This window comes from Lissotriton vulgaris, chromosome 7, assembly GCF_964263255.1.
Source record: "Lissotriton vulgaris chromosome 7, aLisVul1.2, whole genome shotgun sequence".
In the NCBI taxonomy this organism is placed as follows: Eukaryota; Metazoa; Chordata; class Amphibia; order Caudata; family Salamandridae; genus Lissotriton; species Lissotriton vulgaris.
Window position 1 is genome coordinate 1,251,347,552 of NC_141695.1, and position 23,757 is coordinate 1,251,371,308.

At 43.8% G+C, this 23,757-nt stretch overlaps 1 protein-coding gene across 3 annotated transcripts in view; it reads right to left on the reverse strand.

Annotated features, from left to right (window-relative positions):
* The window catches only part of UIMC1 (ubiquitin interaction motif containing 1), a 437,824-nt gene that overhangs the window by 310,647 nt on the left and 103,420 nt on the right, over positions 1 to 23,757 (reverse strand). For all 3 annotated transcript variants that reach the window (XM_086931770.1, XM_086931769.1, XM_086931771.1), the window contains one exon: positions 22,495 to 22,619. In XM_086931770.1, the coding sequence (XP_086787896.1) occupies positions 22,495 to 22,619 (125 nt within the window). The remainder of the gene's footprint in view (positions 1 to 22,494; positions 22,620 to 23,757) is intronic.

A 23,757-nucleotide genomic window follows, 5' to 3' on the forward strand; every position in this document is an offset into this window, starting at 1 on the left:
TTACTTAGGACACTAGGTAGGAAGTGGCCAGGGAGTCCCCAAGACCCAGACAGAGGTGAGGGCCTTCTTAGGACTCACCGGGGACTAGAGGTGGTTTGTTATGGGGTATAGCACCGTTGTTACCCCCTTAACAGAGCTGACTTCCAGGAAGCAGCCCAAGAAGGTGAGCTGGACTGAGTCCAGCCAAAAGGCTTTTGATGCCCTGAAGGACACCATCTGCACCGAACCCATGCTCCAGGGACCAGACTTCTCCAAGGAATTTGTTGTGCTGACGGACGCTTCAGAGCATGGAGTGGGAGCGGTGCTCTCACAACTGAACGTAGAGGACCTAGACCAGCCTGTTGTCTTCCTTAGCTGGAGACTACTCCCCAGGGAACAGAGGTGGAGTGCCATAGAAAGGGAAGCTTTCGCTGTGGTCTGGGCACTAAAGAAGCTGAGACCATACCTGTTTGGGACTCACTTCCGGGTTCAGACAGTCCACAGGCCCCTCAGATGGTTGATGCAAATGAGGGGTGAGAATCCAAAACTGCTGAGGTGGTCCATTTCCCTACAGTGAATGGACTTTACGGTGTAACACCGTCCTGGCACAGAACACGCCAATGCAGATGGTCTGTCCAGGTGCTTCCGCCTTAGTGAAGAGAACTCCTAGGAGGGTGGGTAGCTCTCCCTACTTTCAGCTGGAGGGGACATGTGTTAGACTTGGCATCTTTTGGCGTGTTTCCCCTGAGTTTTTGCTTTCTGACCTCCCGGTTTTGACTCTGGTTTTGCTGGCGCAGTGTTTCTGCGCACTTTTCTCACTGCTGATCATTGGTAAAGTGCAAGTGCTCCTGTAGTAAATTGTGTTATGGATTGGTGTTTCCATGATTGGATATTTGATTTACTTGTTAGTCCCTAGTAAAGTGCACTGAGTGAGCCAGGGCCTGTAAATCAAATGCTACTAGTGGGCCTGCAGCACTGATTGTGCCACTCACGTGAGTAGCCCTGAAAAGGTAACTCAGACCCACCATTGCGGAGTCTGCGCGCAGTTTGTAACTGCCATGTCGACTTGGCCAGTGCGCACACTTATCAGTCCCACACCTTCACTTTTCTTACAGGTCAGCCAGCCGTAAAGTAGGCCCAAGGTTCCTCTGTGGGCCGAGTGCAGTGTATGTGAAAGGTAGGACATGTTGTGGTTTGTGTGGCATGTCCTGATAGCGACCAATTTCATTTTTCGCTATTGCCAGCCTACCTGTTCCTCATAGGACAGAATGGGGCGTTGTTTATAACATCTTGTAAACATAACTGACTCGGGGAATTGGGTAGGAAAGGAAAATGCTACTTACCAGTATGCATCTGTTCTTGGCATGTAGAGCTGCAGATTTGTATATTTGTGCATAGATCGCCATCTGGTGTTGGGCTCGGATGTTTGCACTTTGTTTTTGTCTTGGAAGAAGTCTTTGTAGTCACGAGGTAGGGGACTCCTCGTTAGGACGATAGTGCGCATGGGTATCGACTCCATCTCCAGATTGTTTTGCCGTGGAGGGTTATGATGGATTATGATGGAGTTAGTAAGAAATAGAATAGATGTCCATGTGTAATGTATCCAAGTAGGATAGTACTAGAATAGATAGAGGTATCCGGGCAGGCATATATGAATCTACAGCTCTACATGCCAAGAACAGATGTATACTGGTAAGTAGCATTTTCCGTTCGAGGCATAGGAGCTGTAGATCGTGTACTTCGCACTTGTGCAGAGGTTCAAAAGGGGGGCCCATGAGTCTAGTAAGCACTATATTTAAATTCCATACTGGAGAGGGTGGAGCTCTACGTGGAATTATTCTTTTAAGTCCTTCCATAAATGCTTTAATAGCAGGTACTCTAAACAAAGACAAGTGTTGTCTGTTTTGAAGATAAGCTGCTATTGCAGCGAGATGTAGTCTTATGGATGTATATGCTAGGTTATATTGCTGTAGGTGTAGGAGAGAACATATAATGTTTTGAATAAAAGCATCCAGAGGATTGATTTTGTTATTTGTACAGTAACTTACAAATCGTTTCCACTTTGCGGCGTAACATGCTCTGGTGTTAGGACGTCTAGCTTCTTTAATGATGTCATGCAGTCTGGTGGGAAATTGAGGTAATTGTACTTGAAGACTTCAGGAGCCGGATCACAAGGTTGAGTTGATTTGGATCTGAATGCCTCATCTCTCCATGGTTCTGAGTGAGAAGCTTGGGTGAGAGGCACAGTTTTGATGAGAAACTACTGATAGTTCCAAGAGGTTTGTGAACCATGGTTGTCAGGCCCATGTTGGAGCAACCAGGATCATTGTGAGGGAATGATGTTTGAGCTTCCAAATCACTAACAGAATTAGTGGGAGAGGCGGAAAAGCGTAAGCAAGTTTGTTCTAACAGTTCATCCATAGTGCATTACCTTTGGACAATGGGTGTGGATACCGTGCCAAGCTACCAAGGGGGTGAGCAGGGGTTATTTTAGGAGTGTAACTCCCTTATCCTGACTAGAGTGGTGGTTTCTGCCTGGCTTTGGCACATGCCCTAGCCTACCAAAAATCCCATTTCTAACAGTGTCGCTGAGACCCAGTGGAGGCTGATCACCATCACCTCGATGGTGGCATCCTGTGGTATGTTGGAATAGAGTGCTTCAACATCAAAGGTTACCTGTAAATCAATCTCCTGCTGTGATGGGAAGTCCTTTATTAGATTAAGTACATCAGTGGTATCCTTCAGGAATGACAGTGTCTTCGCAACCAAGGGTTGTAAGAAATTATCACAAAATGTACTCAATGGTTCTAGGAGTGTCAATACCTAAACTATTGGTCTTCCCAGTGGTGGTGCGATCCCTTGTGTATGTTTGGCAAGAAATAAAAACTAAGGTGTCCTGGGTGAGAGATTCCCTTGTGTATCTTTGGCAAGATATAAAAATAGGGGGTCGGATAATAGTATTGGTTGTTAGATAGTTGACTGAGGTCATTCATTGTCATAGTTAGTGGTGTCTAGAAAAACATTTCCTACGCCTTTGTCCCTTCACTACACATAATATCCAATCCCCACAAACTTGTCCTCATCATCATGGCTGAAAAAGAAAAGCTCCACAAAAGAGCCCCCTTGAGGGCCCGTGTGGCATTGCAGCACCATCCCCATGAGAAGCTAAGCCTGATGATGAAGCATGACACCCATTTGGGTGCGTGAGGGCTATATCGTCGAATAAGGAAGATTCCCTACTTAATATACTTTCCAACCACACTTGACCTCTCTTCTCTACAGGAACAGCCACCCTCCGCTCGTATATATATATATATATATATTTCAAGATGGGCGCATGAGTGCTGGACCTTAAACTGCTCCCAGTACCTCCTTCATTGATTGGTGCGGGTCTTCAGACATCTATTCATAATGTCACAAAAAATACACTGCAGTATGCTATAACATGAGATTCTTCCAGCAGTCAGGGAGCATCATATAATGTGGTAATTCACTGTTTACTACTGTGGGAGGTGGTCATTGATGTTGATCTTTCTGGAATAATTTCCAGTACAGTCTCTACTTACGTATTTCTTTCCAGAGATGTAATCTTAGTATTCTTACTATTTCTACTTGTATTCATACTACCAAGAGACCTGTGATGAACTTTGTGAAATGCTGGGCATGTGATCACTTTATTCGTGCCCTAAACCATAAAATTAAAGGTGCAGCAGATCCACTGACGGACCATTCATGTCTAGCTGTGAACAGGTTTTGCCAATCACAAAATGACAACCCAGGGTCCAGCACTTTTACCACGCCATACGGTTCAAGCTAATACGAAAAAGCAAGCTTCACTTCCTTTCTACAGATCAGGGAAGTAGAACGAAAAAAGGATACAGAGAATGCTTATCTAGTCACATAGTATTTGTAGTTGTTTTAGCATGCTTTGTGATGCGAGTGCCCAATGTCATATCTTCTGGAGCTCTATCTAATCTGGTGGGGGTGTGTGTATATAGCTGGCATAGTTTTGTTCTGTGCACCTGGTTCAAAGAACCTGACATTTAGGCCATCTGTCTGGAGTTTCAGTACACTGATAAGCATTTTAGTTTCTATGATTTTCCACTTGCACTGAGCAATGCCAGTACATTTGTGTCCACCTGAAAAAACAAGGTCACGGTTAGCTAGCACAGTTCATACCAACCATATCTGAACCTCCCCACCATAATTCCAGTGTGAAATGGTAGTAGGGACTCGCCCTTCCTATATCAGTGAAAATGGCCCAGGGCTTTCCATCACATCATGTGGAAGGGTCAAACTGGGTGGTCCTACATTTGATTGCATAAACAGTGGTTTCCGTTTGACATCAAACAGTAGGTGGGTCCCTTGCATATTACTTGTAAAACGCTCCATAGCAAGTGTAGACCAGGTACCATTCATCTTTGGTAATTTGAGTCAGATTGAGAGGTTTGAGGACTAAGGGCATCACATCTGGAGTAGTGGGGATAGGGAAGTTTAAGATTTTATGGAGCAGTTTAGACAATTCCTCCCATAAGGGTCGGATCACTGAGCAGTCCCACCATATGTAGAGCACCTCTCCCAGTGTCCCACACCCCCTCCAGCACCTAGGAGATACACCATAGTACAAGCAGTGTAGTTTGTGGGGAGTAGAATGCCAGCCATACCAGAATTTAAAGTGTATTTCCCAACTCAAAGTTGAATGAGAGGAGGAATATATGTTCATATTCAGTTTATACCACAGTTTAGGTACCAATTGCGTTACTAGAGCGCGTTCCTATTCCCTACTCTGTGGGGTCTTGTAAGCTAATAGAAATGTATACAACGTTGAGATTGTTCACCGAGTGCCAATCAGTTTAGGGCACTGATATTCAAAGGGAGTCTGGGCCCTGGTGGATTCAGCTAGAATGGGAGTCGAGTCACCCAGTGTCAAATCTGGGCGTAGTGTATCCTCTCGGATCCAGTTATGCTGTAGAAGGCTTTACATTGCAGGAAACTTTCTGGAGTCATGGCATCATGCATGTCAGAAATCATTCTGCAGCCTGAAAGAGAGGCCCTTGAGGGCCTGTGCAAATGCCAGATTATATGGATAATGGATACAGTGTAAGGGGGACAGGTAGGACACCAGGCCCTGTGATCCCACAGATCTGTCCCACATCTTGTGGGCCGTGGTTCTGATGTAGGCGTTAGGGAATCTCCAACCACATCAAGTCCCATAAAGGCCTGCAAAGTATACTGTGGTCCATTTGCGGTCACTTTATCTCTAACATCATTGTAGACCAGTCAACTACCACTCACAGTTACGCTAACGAGTAATAGTGAGGAATGTTAGGAACTGCCAGACCAGCTGCTTTCCGTGATTGGATCATTCATCTCTGGGAAAGCATCGGGCCTTTCCTTTCCATTTAAAGGCCATTTGTTTCCACTGAATAGGTGGTAGGTAGGGGGATCTGGTCAGGGAGGGCCTGAAACATGTCAAGTAGGCAAGGGCGTTAATTCATTTTTATTGCATTAATTCTAACAACCCAGGAGAGCATTAGGTTTCCCCATAAATAGAGGTCTTCCGTCATGGCAGTAACTAACAGGGGCTCGTTGGCGTTAAAGAGTTCCCTAATTGTCCGTTTGAGTCAGACACCCAAATATTTAATTGAGTAGGTGTCCTATTGAAAAGGATTTTTTTTGACAGTCTAGCCACCTCCCCAATAGCCACTGTCAAGTTAATAATTTCAGATTTGCCGTAGTTAATCTTATAGCCAGATGCCCTTTCATTGGTCTTGAGTAGCTCTACTACTGCTGGGTTTGAAGTGCTCGGGGATCCCAGCATCAAAAGCACTGTGTCATCCTAAAGGGAGATTTTGAATTCTTTGGGCCAAATTTAATCCCAGTCATTGCGGCGGATTGGAGGATCTGGAAAGCTTAAGATTTCTATGAATACAGCCCATAGTAGCAGCAATAGGTGGCATCCCTGTCTGGCACCTCTAGAGAGTCGAAAAGGCCTGGAGAGGTGGTGATTCAGGGCGACGCTGGCCAATGGGTGGGATAAGTTTGAGAAGGTAATTTTAAGGAACTTCGGTCTGAGGCCCTTTTCTGGAGTGTGAGGAGTAAGAAGGTCTTATTGACCCTATTGAAGTTCTTCTCCACATCTAGAGATAGCAGTAGTGAAGGCATAATGTTAAAGGACGCCATCTTTATCAACTGGATGGTCGCTCTGAGGAAAATGAAATTTTATATGGCCAATGTGTCCCCTGCGTGAACCCCAACGTTTAGTGTATGTACACGTCATCCATGCAATTTTCCCTCTATGGCCTGCAATGATAATGCCTCCGCATTTCCGTCCAACATCAGAATGTCAGGCCCAGGCCCTCCATGAAAGAAACGTTAATTCTGTACTGAGGCCTATGTTGCCAATGCATTACATGGTGCACGTTTAAAAGCCGTTTTTGTGGCACAGCCGAGCCAGGACCCGAATTCAGGCTCCATGCCTCCTGACACTCTGAAAGCTGCAGTTCAGCTATGTATCCCTGACCTCTCATATACTTCCTGCTCAGCCGAGAGGTGCCCAGCCCGGCCTGCCAAGACAGAATTTTGCCTACAGTTATCTGCTCTGCTCTACAGAAACACATTCCTGCCTAATGAAAAGGGTAAACTTATTCCGCCTGCAGAAGATAGGGCCTAGCCTTCCTGTCTCCATTCAAGTGATTTACAGAACTCGCATCCATAGAAGGCCCATGGCCCCACGCAATGCACGAAGAAATATATGCACACACTAGCATCAGTGATGAGCAGCCTTTGCTCGAGCGACCTTTAAGTCAGATAATACATCCTCCAAACTCAAGATATCAGATAATACCAGAAGTGCAGGTCGTCCTGACATCCAAGGCTCCTCTACTAGCACGAAAGTCAGCTCCCCCCAGCTTCCCCCAGTTACACGTCAATTCCACGTCATGACCAAGTCGCGCACACAAGTAGGGTAAAGGTTCCAGCTGACCATGCAGACCCCCTCCATGTATCCACCCACCTATGACACACCTATGACTCATCAAGGGAACACCCACGTATACGCCTCTTTCACCCCCATGTGCTCTTATCTCTCTCTTTCACTTGCTCCACCTTCTCTATGCAAGTTAATGTATGTTTTAACTATAAATAATGAACTCTGTGAATAAAGTTCAGATGACGATCCTTCCTGATCCCTAGTGGAGATGGAACCCAATTCTCCATTAACTGGAGTTACTGAATAAAGCCCTTTTGAATCGGACACCACGGACTCTGCCTCTCATTATATGCATGATCCTTGTTAATGTATAGAAATTCCGACAGGGTAATTCTTTTATTTACCACATAATCTGGCGCCCGAACAGGAACTAGTCCCCTTCCCCACGCGCCGGTGATGTAGGTCCAGTCCCCTGCCCCCTTCTACAGCCGTGACGGACTTCAAGTGTACACGACAGCGGGACTTCCTGCCTACTCCCTCAGGCCCACGGAGGAGACGGAGACTGCGACCAGGCATCCACACGAGGCGGTGAGGATTGCGGACCATCCCAACCAGAGCCCAAGCCTTGAGAGAGCAAGGTCCGAGGTATCCCGAGGCCCACCTGTTCCGAGGCGCATGCGCAGCAGTAGACGCAGCCGTAGCAGTCATCGAGTTTCCGAGGCCTTCAAGTTCTGCTTCCCGGTGAGTACCGTTATTGGGAACGCATAGAGACGGGTTCATTTATTTGAGTCCGGTAAAGACGTGTCTGGGTACACAGACACGGTAAAGACGTGTCCCCTTCAGTGGGCACGGTAAAGACGTGTCTCTTTATGAGACCGGTATAGTTGTACTGTTTTGCAGTACATAAAGTAAACAGTTTTTCAGGACCATGTTTTTCCTATGTACTAGTTAGGATGTATCTGTTTTTAATGTTTTAGTGTTGTTGTGTGAATGGTTGTTTTCAGTATATTCTTGTGTATATTGTGTTTTCTTTAAAGTTAAGTTCCAACATGCCACTGTTTTCGAAATTACGTCAGATAGGGACCAGGAAAGGGATACTCGAAGAATCAGTTCCTGTCCCGCCTAGAGACACCCCTGGTCATTTCATGTATCAGAAGCATGGGCTAGATGCCATACTGTTCTTAGACTTATGGGTAGATTACACGAAGGATCTGGAAGAAAAGTATAGATGGCCGGTCTCAGGAACATGGGATGCTGAATGCATTATGAAAGTAGAGGAAGCGCTATGGAAAAAGAAAGCTAGACAGTCCCAGAAGGATGCCATTGAGTTTTGGCGTAAAGAAGCGCATAGGAGAACAGAGAAAGAATTCCACAAAGCAGAGAGAAGTAAAGAAGCAGCGGAAAAAGCCAGAGAAAAAGAACTAAAGGAAGAGGGGGAACGGGTCAAGGCAGAACAAGCAGATCGAGAAAGAAATGCCCTCATCACGGGCATGTATCCCGTCCTCGCTGAAGGACTAGCTAAAGTAACCCCCTCAGAAGTACCTAGTAATTTACCGCCACCACTGATACCGACTAAAGTACGTAGGCATAGACAGACAGAAGCTGAGGCTTTTATTTCTTCCTATCTAGCGGAGCCAGCTCCGGATTATGTAAACGTAGTATTTCCTCCTCCTGTCCCTCCCGTCAACAATCCTTTTCTCCCTCCGCCCCCACCACAGAATCAGCTTACACAACTGCTTCCTCCACCGACCGTGAAAAACGACTTAGGACAAGGGGCAATGGGAGGGAGGCCCACAAACACGCCACGAACACCGCCAACAACGCGAACACTGCAAGAGTTAGGATTACAACGAACGCCACAAACAACAGCATCGCCCTATAAGCACAATGTAACGGTTTCGCATTGTATATACGATCCAGTACCAGGTGTGGGTGGCATGCTTGTGTTCTCACTACGACTAAGACGCGCTGTAGAGTATCTGATTACATTACCAGACATGAAGGAAAATTTAGACAAAATATACCATTTCATTCGAACGGGGGAGGGACCTGAGAGTATAGAAGATGCCATGGAACAAAGAAAGATAGAGGTTAAAAATATAATTTTACGTTTTTTGATTAACTGTCTGATCAGGGAACAAGACCAGCCAGACAAAGGAGTAACTAGAGGTATGACTGATTGGAGTGACAACATAGCTGCCGGTAAACATGATACAGTGGGAAAGACAGAATGCATGTATAGGAAATTACGAAAAGAGATTCTAAACTTACACAGGAAAGAGTCTGACGAGAAAGAGGATTCAGCCTCAGAAGATGCTGAGCCTGAAACGGAGGAAATGGGTAAAATAAATTATGTAGGCAGAGCACGACCATTTGACAGGCCCATATGCCTCGACTACCGCAAAAAGGGACCTCCTATAAAAGAAAGATTTTCCCTCGAAAATCTGTTTCAAGCTACTGAGGACGCACTAAAGAGACGAGTAGAGTGCGATAGACCGCACACTTTACACGAACAGGAATTAGCCCGGTCAGCCGTTCAATGGGTGTCTAATTCTAACATATATAACGGTGACGTAGTGGCTCAGACCTTTTTGAGCCTTTCTCCGAACGAACAGTGATTGGCTGGTATTTACATGGTTCAACATCTGATCACGTTGTATGAAAGTCAATATTCTGATCCCGGTCCCTTGTATAAATTACTGGATGATATATTACTAGATAGATGGATAGGTTTAGGTACTGATTTAATTAATGTCATTCTGGATCAACGACATAAGTACTTGACTTTTCTGACCACGTGCATGATTCCTGTCCCACACCACAACAGGAAGAGTTTCCACATAGACAGACAGAACCCCCTACGAGAGGTTCATCCCGTTAAAAATGCAGCGGGTGAGCTTCAACGAGTATATGTTTACACACCCTTGACGAAAATAGAAATACCGGAAATGAAAAAGATGTTGCCCTGCCATGATAAAGACCCGGGGGGGTTCCACCGTGAATTAAAAGACATTCTCCGCATAGGGGATTACACGTATGCTGACATCATTAAGTTATTAAAACTACTGTTACCTGCTGGCATTTATGAAAAGCTTAAAGAGAAAGACTGGGAGGTGGGAGAGAAAAAGATAAATTGGGCAGAATTGGAAACAGAGGATAAAGGCCGGCACCCTGGTGTTGGTCTTGGGGAAAAAACTAAAGAACTACCTGAACTCTTGATACAGGTCCTGCCGAGATTATTGACTACTAAAAAGGAAGATTGGGATGCTATTTCAGCCTGTAAACAGAAAGCAGATGAAGACACCAGTGATTTTTATTCTAGATTCGAGAAATGTTTTACTATTAATAGTGGCCTTAAGCCAAGTAGTGAAGCATATCCACATCTTTTTGTGAGCAAACTAGTAGAGAATTCCTCACCCCCGATCAAGAATAGAGTACTGAAGGTTGAGAGTACCTGGCAAGCAAATAGCCCTTCCCAAATGTTACAAATGTTACAATACCACCAGAACAGAATTAGAGAGGAACAGGTACACGAAAAGAGACGCCTGAAAGATACGAAAATGAAAGTGCTAGTTGCACAATCGGTACCAGCTAATGGGAATAAAAAAGGGCACGGCACCTGTTAAAGGGAACTGTAATTATTGCAAGCAACCAGGTCACTATGTAAACGAATGTGCCGTCCTGAAACACAATATAGCTACAGGCAAGACAAAAGAAAGACCGCATCCTCCTAGACAGAATAGCACCCCACAGAACACGCAACAGACAGTAGCTCTACCACAACCGATCGCTGCCACACAACAAGTCACGCAACAAATGTACCAGTACGCCCAGTCAGATTATCCAGAATTCCAGCAGTACTCATGAAACAGCCTAGAGAGGGAGGTCGGCTTGCCCCTTATTGAGGTTCCTGTAGATCAAGAAGGTCCCTATGTACATAGTCGTGTATTGGGAAAAGACAGAAAATTTCTGATTGACACAGGGGCGAGCAGAACTACCATCAGTCATGACGAGGTTCCAGGGGCACCCCTCTCAGGCTCACAGAATGTTTCCCTGGGATTTTCAGGAAAGCCTATTGTTAACGAAGTGTCAAAGCCAGTTTCCCTAGGAGTCGGTCCATTGTCTCGTACTACAGACTTGTTACTTACTAAGTCATGTCCAGAGAATTTGCTTGGTATAAAGACATTGAAAGAACTAGGAGCAGTTATTTGTTGTTCTCCGGAAGGAGTGCGATTGTTTTTACGTGATTTTAAAGGACATTATGTGTTGAGAGATTCTGATCCCAGACTCCAGAATGTACCACAGCACTTATGGGCACAAGGTCCGACTGACGTAGGTTACATGCACATTACGCCACACCGTGTCACTCTCAAACAAGGAGTAGTACTACCACGAATCCGACAATACAAGTTGCCACCTGATGCCGTAGTAGCATTACTGAAAATTGTTGACGAACTCATTGCACAAGGAGTGGTAGTAGAAACTGACTCGAATGTATGTAATTCACCTGTCATCCCTTTTCTCAAACGAACAGACCCTAATGCACCACCAGTCTACAGACTAGTGATTGACCTTCGAGAACTGAACAAATGCATAATACCGCAATACCCAGTGGTCCCAGACATCTCTTCATTACTGACTGCAATTGATTCTGAGGCGACGTTCTTCACTGTAATTGATCTAAAGAACGCCTTCTTCAGTGTCCCAATACATCCAGAGAGCCAATACCTCTTCGGATTCTGTTTAAATGGACGCAGCTTTAAATTTACGAGAGCTCCTCAAGGATTCACAGAAATTCCTAGTATTTACAGCCAAGCATTAAAGAGACAACTGGACAGTATTCACATGCCTGCCAACACCGCACTGCTCCAATATGTAGACGATATCCTGATCACAGCACGTACAGAACCAGACTGCGAACGTGCATCACTGACAGTCTTATACTTTCTGGCAGACAAGGGGCACAAAGTGTCCCCTTCGAAGTTGCAATTCTGTGCACAGCAGGTGGTCTACCTTGGACACTTGCTGTCCAAGAGGGGTAGACAGCTGACACAAGGCCGTATTCAGTTAATTGCAAATCTTTCACAGCCCAAGACACAAAAGGAAGTACGGGCCTTCATTGGCCTCACTTCTTACTGCAGACAATGGATTCCCCAGTATGCATATCTAGCCAAACCACTCATACAGTTAACAACACAGGAGGCAGCGTCTTCGACTGTCCTCCCTTGGACACAAGAACATACACTTGCATTTGAAGAATTGAAAAAAGCCCTATGTCAAGCACCAGTTTTAGCGACTCCCTGTTACAGCAAGCCTTTTACGCTTTTTGTCACTGAACGAGATGGAACAGCATTATCTGTCCTTACACAAGATCAAGCAGGGAAACACAAGCCTTGTGCTTATTTTTCTAGTACATTAGATCCAGTGGCCCAGGCTCTGCCTGCGTGCCTAAAATCAGTTGCAGCAACAGCCCTAGCAATAAGACAGAGTGATGTTATAGTGTTAGGACACCCCCTGACAGTACAGGTTCCACATGCAGTGGAAGTTCTCTTGAACAGAACACAGACACAACATCTGACTGTAGCGAGACTGACAGGATATGAACTGACGTTATTCCAGCCACACATAGAGATCAGACGATGCAATATACTGAACCTTGCTACACTTTTGCCCTCAAGCACAGTGGACACTGCACCACATGACTGTGTGGAAGTAATTAACACAGTGACGAAACCAAGACAAGACCTGACAGACATTGCACTTCCAGACCCTGACCTGACACTATATGTGGATGGTTCATGCATGAGAACAAGCACAGGAGAGTTGGTGGCCGCATATGCCGTGACCACTGATACTGAAGTCATAGAGACACAAAGAATAGACACACTGTCAGCACAAGCAGCAGAGCTCATCGCTCTGACACAAGCCTGTATCCGAGCCAAGAACATGAAAGTAAACATATACACAGATTCACAGTACGCTTTCGGGGTCGTTCATGACTTCGGAGTGTTATGGCAGGAGAGAGTTTTCCTGACCTCTCATGGGGCCAAAATTCAGCATGGTACCCTTATTCAGGCTCTGTTAGAAGCAATACATTTGCCTACAGCCATAGCCATCATGAAATGCAAAGCACACACGAAAGTTACAGACACCATTTCCCAGGGTAACGACCTGGCAGATCGAACAGCTAAACATACAGCCCAGACTCCAACAGACACGACAAAGACAGAAGTACCATCACTGACGAATAGCATGACAGTCAGGGATCCCTCACAAGATGTACTTGATATACAGACACATGCCACTCCAGACGAAATAAAGAAATGGACTGAACAAGGAGGGGTCCAGACTGACCAGGGTTGGATGACAAAAGGCAAAGCTGCATGGTTTCTCCCTGACTCTATGGTTCAAGTCATCATAAACACAGCACATAGTCCAGCACACTTAGGAGAAAAGGCTATGCTAGACAGTTTACAGAATATTTGGTTTAACAAACACTTGCGTGCAGCAGCAAAACAGAAAGTACGCACCTGCATGATCTGTTGCCAGTTCAATCCAGGCAAAGGCATTCCAGTGGAACAAGGTGGATTTCATCCCCCTGACCACCCTTTTGAAGTCCTCCAGATGGATTATATCCAGATGGACAGATGTCGAGGATACAAATATGTCCTAGTAGTTGTATGTGCACTATCTAGATGGACAGAAGCATACCCAGTCCCAGATTACACTGCCGTAACAACTGCCAGGCAGTTGGTTCGAGAGTTCTTTCCACGTTATGGATTGCCCCGTGTCGTGTACTCAGATAACGGCCAGCCATTCTCCTCTGAATTAATGAAACAAGTATCTCTTCTGTTAGGGTACCAGTGGAAGTTCCATTGTGTACAACATCCAGAGGCAGCCGGACTCGTTGAGAGACATAACCAGACACTTAAGACAAAATTAGCGAAGGTCTGTGCAGAAAAAGGCGTGGATTGGATGGTAGCCTTGCCGGTTGCCCTCTTTTACATGCGTATGGTAGCTCATTCCAGAACAGGACTGTCCCCTTACGAGGTGGTTTTTGGTAGACCACCGAATATGTGGGGTACGCCTATGCCAAAGAAAATCACCGATGTTGACAGTAATATGCTGACAGATTACCTGGCTTCCTTGATGTCTGCACTCCTCTCTTGTCGTTCACAGGTTGCAGCCGCCTTCCCCGACAACACCCAAGTTAAGGAGCACACCATCGTTCCAGGAGACCTAGTGCTGGTCCGGAATTTTGATCGTTCAAGCCCTCTCGAGCCCCGCTGGAGAACGCCGAAGTTGGTACTGCTTACCACGAGGACTGCCGTCAAGGTCGAGGGAAGAAAGGGCTGGATTCATGCCCAACACATTAAGAAATTCCATGGACAAACCGGAACAGTGATCGAAACTAAGGACTGCCTCGAAACCAGTGACTCAAAGCCCCCTTTTCTAGAAAAAACTCTGCAACAGGAGTATAGGTCAAAATTACTGTCTAGTAAGTCAGACAGCGTTTAATTGTTTAAGTCCACCCTGTGGTGAATCGGTTAGACAGGTTCCTGACATGTATAAGATCGTAGACCAGAATAACAGACAGAGAGATAAGAGAGAGAAATACTGCAAGACTCTACGCAGTAGATGTATAGTAACTCTGATTATTATGTTTCTTCTAAGTGTATCGATTATATGTATCAGCTTGACACTACATGTTTTCTTTCCTCCTATTGGTTCACATATACATTCTTCCTTCAACGACACTGTAGAGCACACATTCAGTGACCTGCCACCCCATGAACTGTCATATCGACTAGCACTGCGCAACAATACTTTCATTCGAATGTTGCACCATTCTCATCAGACCAGCAATGTAACGAATTGCTGGGTATGTGGCCGACTCCCACCTTATCAGAAAACGAAGGGAGTTCTGCCCCTCTTTCCTTACCCGTTCTCGCACAATGGTTCGTGCGGAGCATGGTTTGCTTTAATGTCATCACAACACAGAAAGTTCACAGTTTCCCAGGGCGATTGGATCTGGGGAGATTTGAATACAGTAATGAATAAAGCATGTTTTCCAGACGAAGATGGTCTTCCCCAGAGGAAAGGGACCGATCTAAAAAATGAAGTGTACGAACTAGGAAATGCTTCCCTTAACTTTATGATTTTAAATGTCCAGTCCGAGAAAAATATAGGTCCACCATTCATAACAGTCTTACCAGTAAAAGGCGAATTATGCGTTAGAAAGAAAGGATCAGTGCATTTAGGACACAGTGATTGTAATACTGTCATCGAGTTCAATGACAAAGGAAAGTCTACTTTCAAAGCTTCCCGCCATTCCTATTTCATTTGCGGCCAGACAGCCTATATACGTCTGCCCTTGGACTGGGGTGGGACGTGTTATATTGCGTTCCTGTTGCCACCCGTCTTTCTAGCCCCATCCCACTATCATCGAGATTCCCGACTAGTACATGTTAGACACAGGAGGGAGACTGATTCCCCAGTTGTCGATCAGACTGAGACAGCTTTAGAGCAATATACTGATTTCAATAGAGGATTCTTTTTCTTTATAGGTCCCATCCAGAACAGTAAACTAATACGCAGGTTAACAAGAACCCTTGAAGCAGTAGTAAATGAGACTGCATCTGCTCTGGCGAACTTGACAGAGGAGCAGTCTGCTATGAGACTTGTTGTTCTTCAGAACCGTCTTGTTCTTGACGTCATCTTGGCAAATAGGGGCGGGGCTTGTAGAGTGATCGGCTCCAGTTGTTGCGTGTTTATTCCTAATAACGCGCCATCCGTGTATGCAGCAATAACAAGACTCCACAAGATAGCTCACGAGATACATCAGAACCCAGGCACATGGACTTGGTCCGGTTGGCTCTGGAATGTAATATCAGCACGGGGATGGAAAGTACTGTCATTCCTAGGAATAATACTGCTTGTTATATTCAGTTGCTGTCTCTTTCTACAATGTGGCCCAGCGATTTGCGGCTTGTGTGCCACTGCCTGTATTCCCCAGCCACGAATCCAGAAGAAAAAAGAAGAACAAATGATGCTGTATGACCATATACAAGGTCTTATGCAAATAGATGTTTCCTGAAGGGTACGTAGGGGACAAGGAGGGAATGAGGAAAATGAAATTTTATATGGCCAATGTGTCCCCTGCGTGAACCCCAACGTTTAGTGTATGTACACGTCATCCATACAATTTTCCCTCTATGGCCTGCAATGATAATGCCTCCGCATTTCCGTCCAACATCAGAATGTCAGGCCCAGGCCCTCCATGAAAGAAACGTTAATTCTGTACTGAGGCCTATGTTGCCAATGCATTACATGGTGCACGTTTAAAAGCCGTTTTTGTGGCACAGCCGAGCCAGGACCCGAATTCAGGCTCCATGCCTCCCGACACTCTGAAAGCTGCAGTTCAGCTATGTATCCCTGACCTCTCACATACTTCCTGCTCAGCCAAGAGGTGCCCAGCCCGGCCTGCCAAGACAGAATTTTGCCTACAGTTATCTGCTCTGCTCTACAGAAACACATTCCTGCCTAATGAAAAGGGTAAACATATTCCGCCTGCAGAAGATAGGGCCTAGCCTTCCTGTCTCCATTCAAGTGATTTACAGAACTCGCATCCATAGAAGGCCCATGGCCCCACGCAATGCACGAAGAAATATATGCACACACTAGCATCAGTGATGAGCAGCCTTTGCTCGAGCGACCTTTAAGTCAGATAATACATCCTCCAAACTCAAGATATCAGATAATACCAGAAGTGCAGGTCGTCCTGACATCCAAGGCTCCTCTACTAGCACGAAAGTCAGCTCCCCCCAGCTTCCCCCAGTTACACGTCAATTCCACGTCATGACCAAGTCGCGCACACAAGTAGGGTAAAGGTTCCAGCTGACCATGCAGACCCCCTCCATGTATCCACCCACCTATGACACACCTATGACTCATCAAGGGAACACCCACGTATACGCCTCTTTCACGCCCATGTGCTCTTATCTCTCTCTTTCACTTGCTCCACCTTCTCTATGCAAGTTAATGTATGTTTTAACTATAAATAATGAACTCTGTGAATAAAGTTCAGATGACGATCCTTCCTGATCCCTAGTGGAGATGGAACCCGATTCTCCATTAACTCGAGTTCCTGAATAAAGCCCTTATGAATCGGACACCACGGACTCTGCCTCTCATTATATGCATGATCCTTGTTAATGTATAGAAATTCCGACAGGGTAATTCTTTTATTTACCACAGCTCATACATTATCATGGGCCTGGGGTCACTGAAGGAATCCTCTCTGGTCTGTGTGTACCAGAGTATGGAGCACTTCATTGAGATAGGTGGCCAAAATCTTCATTTGGAGCTTAACATAAATGTTCAAGAGGGCTATACATCAAAAGGATGCACAATGCTTAATGTACTTATTGGGTTTGGGTATGACCATTACTACTGCCTCACCCACTGTTGGAGTTACTGTGCCCTTAGTAGCACAATAATCAAACAGTTTGGACAGTTTCAGAACTAGAGGGGTGAGTGTCTGCTCGGTGGTCGCCAACAGGGCCTGACGGCAGGCCAGACCCTCTGGCCAACCCCGCTGTGCACTGCTAAAGGCCAATCACAGCAGAGCTGGTTGCCTGCCACCAACACCATGTCACGCATAACGAAAGGCCATGCGCAACGTGGGGTTGGCTGCTTGTGGGGGTGTTGGTTGCCTCCTCGTGGGTTTGTCACAGTGCCTGTTGTGCACAGCTGATGGTCATGAACAGCGTGGAGTTTGCTGCCTGGAGGCAGTTGGGTGGAGGGGCCTGGCATCAACCGCCCGCAGCGTACGGCCTCTGGTGGTTGGTTTTACATACAATAATAAAATATTAGTTTATGTTAGTTACTTTAGGGCATGAGTTATAGCTAGTTGAGATAACTAGAAATATAATTAATACATTTCTGTGGGTTTTTAGAATCTAAAACGTTATGTTATTACTGAACATTTCACTTAACTATAACGCCACATTAACTTTTGTTTTTTCTAGATTAGCACTGCTTGTTTTAAAATCGATTTATAGACTGTTTTCATTGTATCATAGGTTGCTACTTGTTCTTTGTCCTGAAGAAGGCCTATTCTAATTTATATTGTGGATCGAAATGCTAACAGCTTGATTGCTCATGGTCACACATGAACTACAGACAACATATCCCTTAACTGATATAAGATCAGTGATGTAAATGGACTGAAAATGTTACAAATATATATACTTTGCTAAGCACTTATCAGTATCTCACTTACCGTCTGTACTGAGTCTTTACTTGGAACAACTATTTACTATTTTACTTGTTGGTTTACGATTATCCTCTTGCCAAACAAATCTGGCGTTTTTAAACCACATGTTGCTCATTCATTTTGATGAAGGACTTCCTCAGCACTTATATGGCTCCTCTAATAATCAATGTGTTTGAATGAGTCTGAGGTAACATTATACATTTTGATAGTATAAATAAATCACTGCCATAGTCTTGCTACACTAAGTCAGAAAAAGCTCCCTTTGGGAAACCACAATTGCATACTCAGACCATCAATTTTCAAGCAAACCTCATTCACATAAAAACTATAGCAGTCGCCAAAGGACAGTACATAAATGTTTTATTCACCAGGTGAATACAAATCGTAAAACATTCAATAAATCAATCGAATACCCTGAACAAAAATGTATAAAAATCATGAATTCAAATCTAATTTAAAAATTAGAAATTTCGTACAGTGCACATCAATATTGTTTGTGTACAGAATATTGCACAGTTTAATAGATCAACATTGCTATTTCATTCACATTAAAAACATTTGTTCAATAACATCTCAGAAAATGTATACTTTCCTGTGATGTTATTGAACAAATGTTTTTTATATACAATGTTTTAATGTGAATGAAATAGCAATGTTGATCTATTAAACTGTGCAATATTCTGTACACAAACCATATTGATGTGCACTGTACGAAATTTCTAATTTTTAAATTAGATTTAATTTCATGATTTTTATACATTTTTGTTCAGGGTATTCGATTGATTTATTGAATTTTTAACGATTTGTATTCGCCTGGTGAATAAAACATTTATGTACTGTCCTTTGGCGAATGCTATAGTTTCTATGTGAATGACGTTTGCTTGAAAATTGATGGTCTGAGTATGAAATTGTGGTTTCCCAAAGGGAGCTTTTTCTGACTTGGTGTCAATTTTGAGTCCTATTCCTTTGGTGAGCAGGGACACTCTCTATTTCTTTGGAGTAATTTATTTATTTCAGAGATTTATAATGTGCGACAGGTCACCCAAGCCACTAAGTGCGGGTAAAGAAAGTAAATACAAGATAGTGAAAGTTCAAAGAACATAAGAATGAAAAAGTATGGTTGCATGATAAACAGAAGCCATTCTTCTAAATCGCCACATGACAATTTTAATATTAGTTTATAATGTGTTTGAAAAGTCTGCTTTTCAGGAGTTTTTCAAAACTGAAGGTGGCGGCATTCAATGTAAGCTGAGAGCGAAGACTTGTCCACAGTTTCAGCCCCTGGACCTAATGGAACTTTTAACATACTTTAGTCTCTTAATAGAACGCTGTTGGATCACATGGTTTGAGGACAGTAACTGGCTCCCGGATGGAGTACAGTGGGTTGCCAGCATCTGAAGGTGGCCAGGACCTTTGCATATTGCACACTGGTTTAAACTTGATACTGTACTGAACCAGGAAGCAATGGAGAGACTTTGAGGTTCATTTAATGCAATACCTATTTCTGTAAATACGCATTCTGTCTGCCATGTTTTGCACTTTTTGCAATCTGAAAATTAATTTTTGTTGGAAGGCCAGTTTGAGTTACGTTCTGGTAGCCCAATTGAGATAAGACAAAAGCACACAAACACTATAGGGTGGCTGGTTTAAAGGAGCAGGAAAACGTTCCACAGAAAGGATGGGAGGGATGGAAATTAGTTCTCATAGCTACTATGTTGCTTTTCCAGGTAAAGTTGAGGGCAGAGTAAAAAATGATCCTCAGTTTGACTTGTTGGGACGAAGCAGGAGAGGCCAACTTGGAAATACAGTAGAACAAAGAGGAGTCTGATCCAACCTCTTGTGTTGTTAGCACGTCCGGGTGATCTTTTAAAACAAAGGTAGTTTTTCTTCATCCAAGAGCAGAAAAGGTTAAGGCATTCAATGATGATCATATATTGCACTGCTCTGTAGTGGCACAAGACATGAACATCACCTGGTATGTGGAAGATGTACATATGGATGTGGAGCGGAAGCAAATCAACTACTTGTTCTATATCTCTTTTAGCAGAATAAGATGAGGGATCTTCCATTGCACACTATGGGCCTGAATCTGGATCCTTAAAATGTTCTCTAGTCATGTAACTGGGCTCACCAAAAGCAGAGTTACAAGCGTACCTGTTTGATTCAATGGCTTCAAATTGCAGTGAAGTATGCTACAGTGTCTGGGTATTAACATTCTGTTTGATGGGAAACTTGGCAAAAGGCTACCAGATTAAAGAAACCCCTGTAGGAATACATTTGAGAAATACCATATCGATTCACAAGCAAATGATTGAGGTGTGCTACCCATAGAACTTTCTTCCCTTGATAAATATTTGTGGAACATAGCGTTGCTCCTTACAAGGATGTTTACCATGATGTTTCTCACTTTGAAGTCTTTCTCGCTAGTCCTCTTACAAGTGTATCCTAATACCCTTTCAGTTCTAGATTTTTGGGGGGATATTTTTTTAGGATGTAGAAACATTTCTTTGAAAGTTGCAAGGGAAGGCTGTGGTACAGGTTGTGATCCTCCGAAGGAATTGTAAGAGGAGGGAACCCCTTCTGGAGTGCCTGGATGAATACGTGCAGGTTCAGGCGTAACAATCTCCATCAGATGTTGGAATCATTTGAGGCTTGTAATGGGTCCATTGGGACAAAGAAGCCCTGACAATTTCCCAGGATTTGCACAAAACCTTTGGGAATGTACTTCTGATGTTAGAAGGAAAATGTGGAACAACGGAAAAAAGGATTGATGCAAAAATGTTCTTGAGGTCAATGGATGCCGCCACAATGACCAAGAATACACAAAAAGCCTGGACATTGAAGCAAACAGTGCAACTTCTTGAATCTCAAAACTGAGTGCCTTAATGTCAGTCAAGTCAAAATCGACCATGACTGGATGCAATTACATGAAACTGTAGACTTGTCTCCTACGCTGACAGAAGCAGTCTATTAAGAGGCTGGGCGGGAGGAAAAAGGCCTCCCCTTTCAACCCTTGATATGCTGAAGCAAAATATAGGAGTTCACTACATTTGACAATCTCTCATTTCTCTGAGGCAAACCTTCTCCCTCTCCTCCTGCAGGACATTTCCTGAAAAATGCTGAAGTTCATAAAGGAGCCATCTGGTCAATGGTGTCCCTGAGGATCTCAAAACCCTAGTTCACATAATCAAACAAAATAACATCTTGAATGACTAATATCACCAATTATTAAAAATAGAGGACTGTCTGGGCAGAATTAACTATCTTTATTCTCTGCACTGGATGGCCTATTAAATTGTATAAGAGCCAGGAAGACAAAACACAGAGATAACTTGATTATCTATTGTGGTCTTCTTGATACCACCAGCTGGGCATTTATGTAAAAAGGACAGGGAAGTTGAGAAACTATGAAGGTGAAACAAATCTCACAGTAGAGATACAAACACTTGCAAAAACATTAAGGAATAAAGGTATTTATATGTGTATGAACACCAATAGATATCTTGGTGCTAAAACTTAGTTAGTGTCTACAGAACAGAGAAAAAGTTTGAGAAATCTAGCAGTCATCCAAAGAAAGTGAATGCAAGCAAAACAGAGTCAAATATAGTCTCAATGACTACAGCAAAGATTTGACATAATGGGATAGAGCAGCTTCGAAGTTTCTCGAAGGGGCAGGAGGTCATAATAGACTCTTTTGGGGTATAAGAGCGCCATTTCCTTCTTTGTTTTAAAAAAAATAAATCATAGTGATGCACTGTTTTCAATCAAGCAAACTCTGCTATACTTGATATCTCTAATTGAGTTATTTAAAAAATAAACAATGACACAAAATTATGCATTTCAGCAGGCATGTTTTCCAGGTCTACTTCTTTTCAATTTAAACACAATTATTTTAAAATAGTGTGTGTTCTGAAATCTTAGTGTGCAGATGTTTTACCTTTTATGAATGCAGAGAGAATCTTATGCTAGAGATACAATGCAACCTTCGCTTGGCCTACTCAGCAGGCCATCCTAAACTTTATGCAAGAGAGGACTGAATGATCTTTGGTAAAATCATGTGTGTTGTTATAACCCTGTCCCCACAGCTGTCCCTTAATCCAATTCCAAATGTGAGAGTCTCATTAGCAGTCTCCTTTGTTCTCCACCACCATTAGCACCACAATTGTGCCTCTTTCAAAGCACAAAGGAGGCACCGTCCTGCTCCATCTATCTCCTACAACTGGTGGGAAGTGCTCTGATTTATGTACATCATACTCAAGTTTGCACTGCATTCTGAACTGCACACCACACTCATTCCTGTAGTTACATTGAGGCTTTCGGTGATGGCCTTCTTCAGCAGCACATCCTCCTCCTCCCGCTGGTAGGTGGCCTGGCTTGCCTCCTGCTCACTCATCCTCACTGCAAGCTCTAGCTGCTCCTCTTCAGTCATCTCTGATGGAAGAAAGATATCCAGAATAAATTAAACATTATGAAAATAAAAGAAAACCCTAGTCTCATACTGGTATGGGTCACCCTCCAATGGAACTCTACTATCCTAAAGCAAGAGGTGATTGGATGCAGAGTACAGTCCCGACCAATAAACACTGGCCAACCTCAGAAGCTACACCCTGCACTTTCTTTTTTTCCAAAGGAAACTGAAGAGATCCTCTTTCTCTCCCTAGTGTATGAGGTTTATAACTAATTCCGAGCAACGATGTAGGTGTTTAAAAATCAGATTAAGTCCTCCTTGAGGGGAGTTCATTAAAGGTCATCAAAGTAGAGACCACAGCAGTTTCAGGGTGTTTATTTCTCTTTTGACGTGCCCTTAATAGAGGCATTTAACAAACATTCAGTGACCGTGTTTTCAGAATTCAATAATAAACTGAAAAACAGCTTTGGGGTTTGAGTTTGAATGTACACTTCAACTTGTACATGCTAGCAATGTTATGCCATTAGCTCATCCATTTCACAAGTAGTTACTTTTACACGCTTCAGGAAACAGAGCTTCAGTCCCTCCAAACAACAGGCTGTGCAAAGGTGCGTCTTTTTTAGTATGCACACCAAACATCCACGACATGCAGGGCCTAAAAATGATAAATGTTAATGGCGGCCCTTTTAAAAGTGGCACAATCACAAACTAGATCTTCATACAATATTTTTAAGTCCGTGCACATTGTAATACTTATTTTTATTAGTTTAGTGTCAACTTCTTGATGAGTACATTTCATAACTAGAATAATGTATGGTAATTTGGGCTTCAATCCATTATTTCCAGCTAGTTAATGAAATAAAGTATATATTTATACCTTTATTGCTCAATTTGGACAGAGTGGTAAAAAATGTTAGGGTGACATACCACAGCTATACTTCTAACAAATTTCAGGAGGAAGCACAGAGCAAACAGTTGCAAATCTGTTGGACTACTTCATAGATAGGGCCTATTGTTGGTGACCTCGCTATATTTATTTGAGGAGTGCTGGCCTGATTCTAACATATAAACAAAGTTTTGCCTCATCTGGTGCACTAGCAAACTCCTGTGGCCTCATTATGAAACTGCTGCCTACTACTAGGATGAAGGACCCACCCCAAT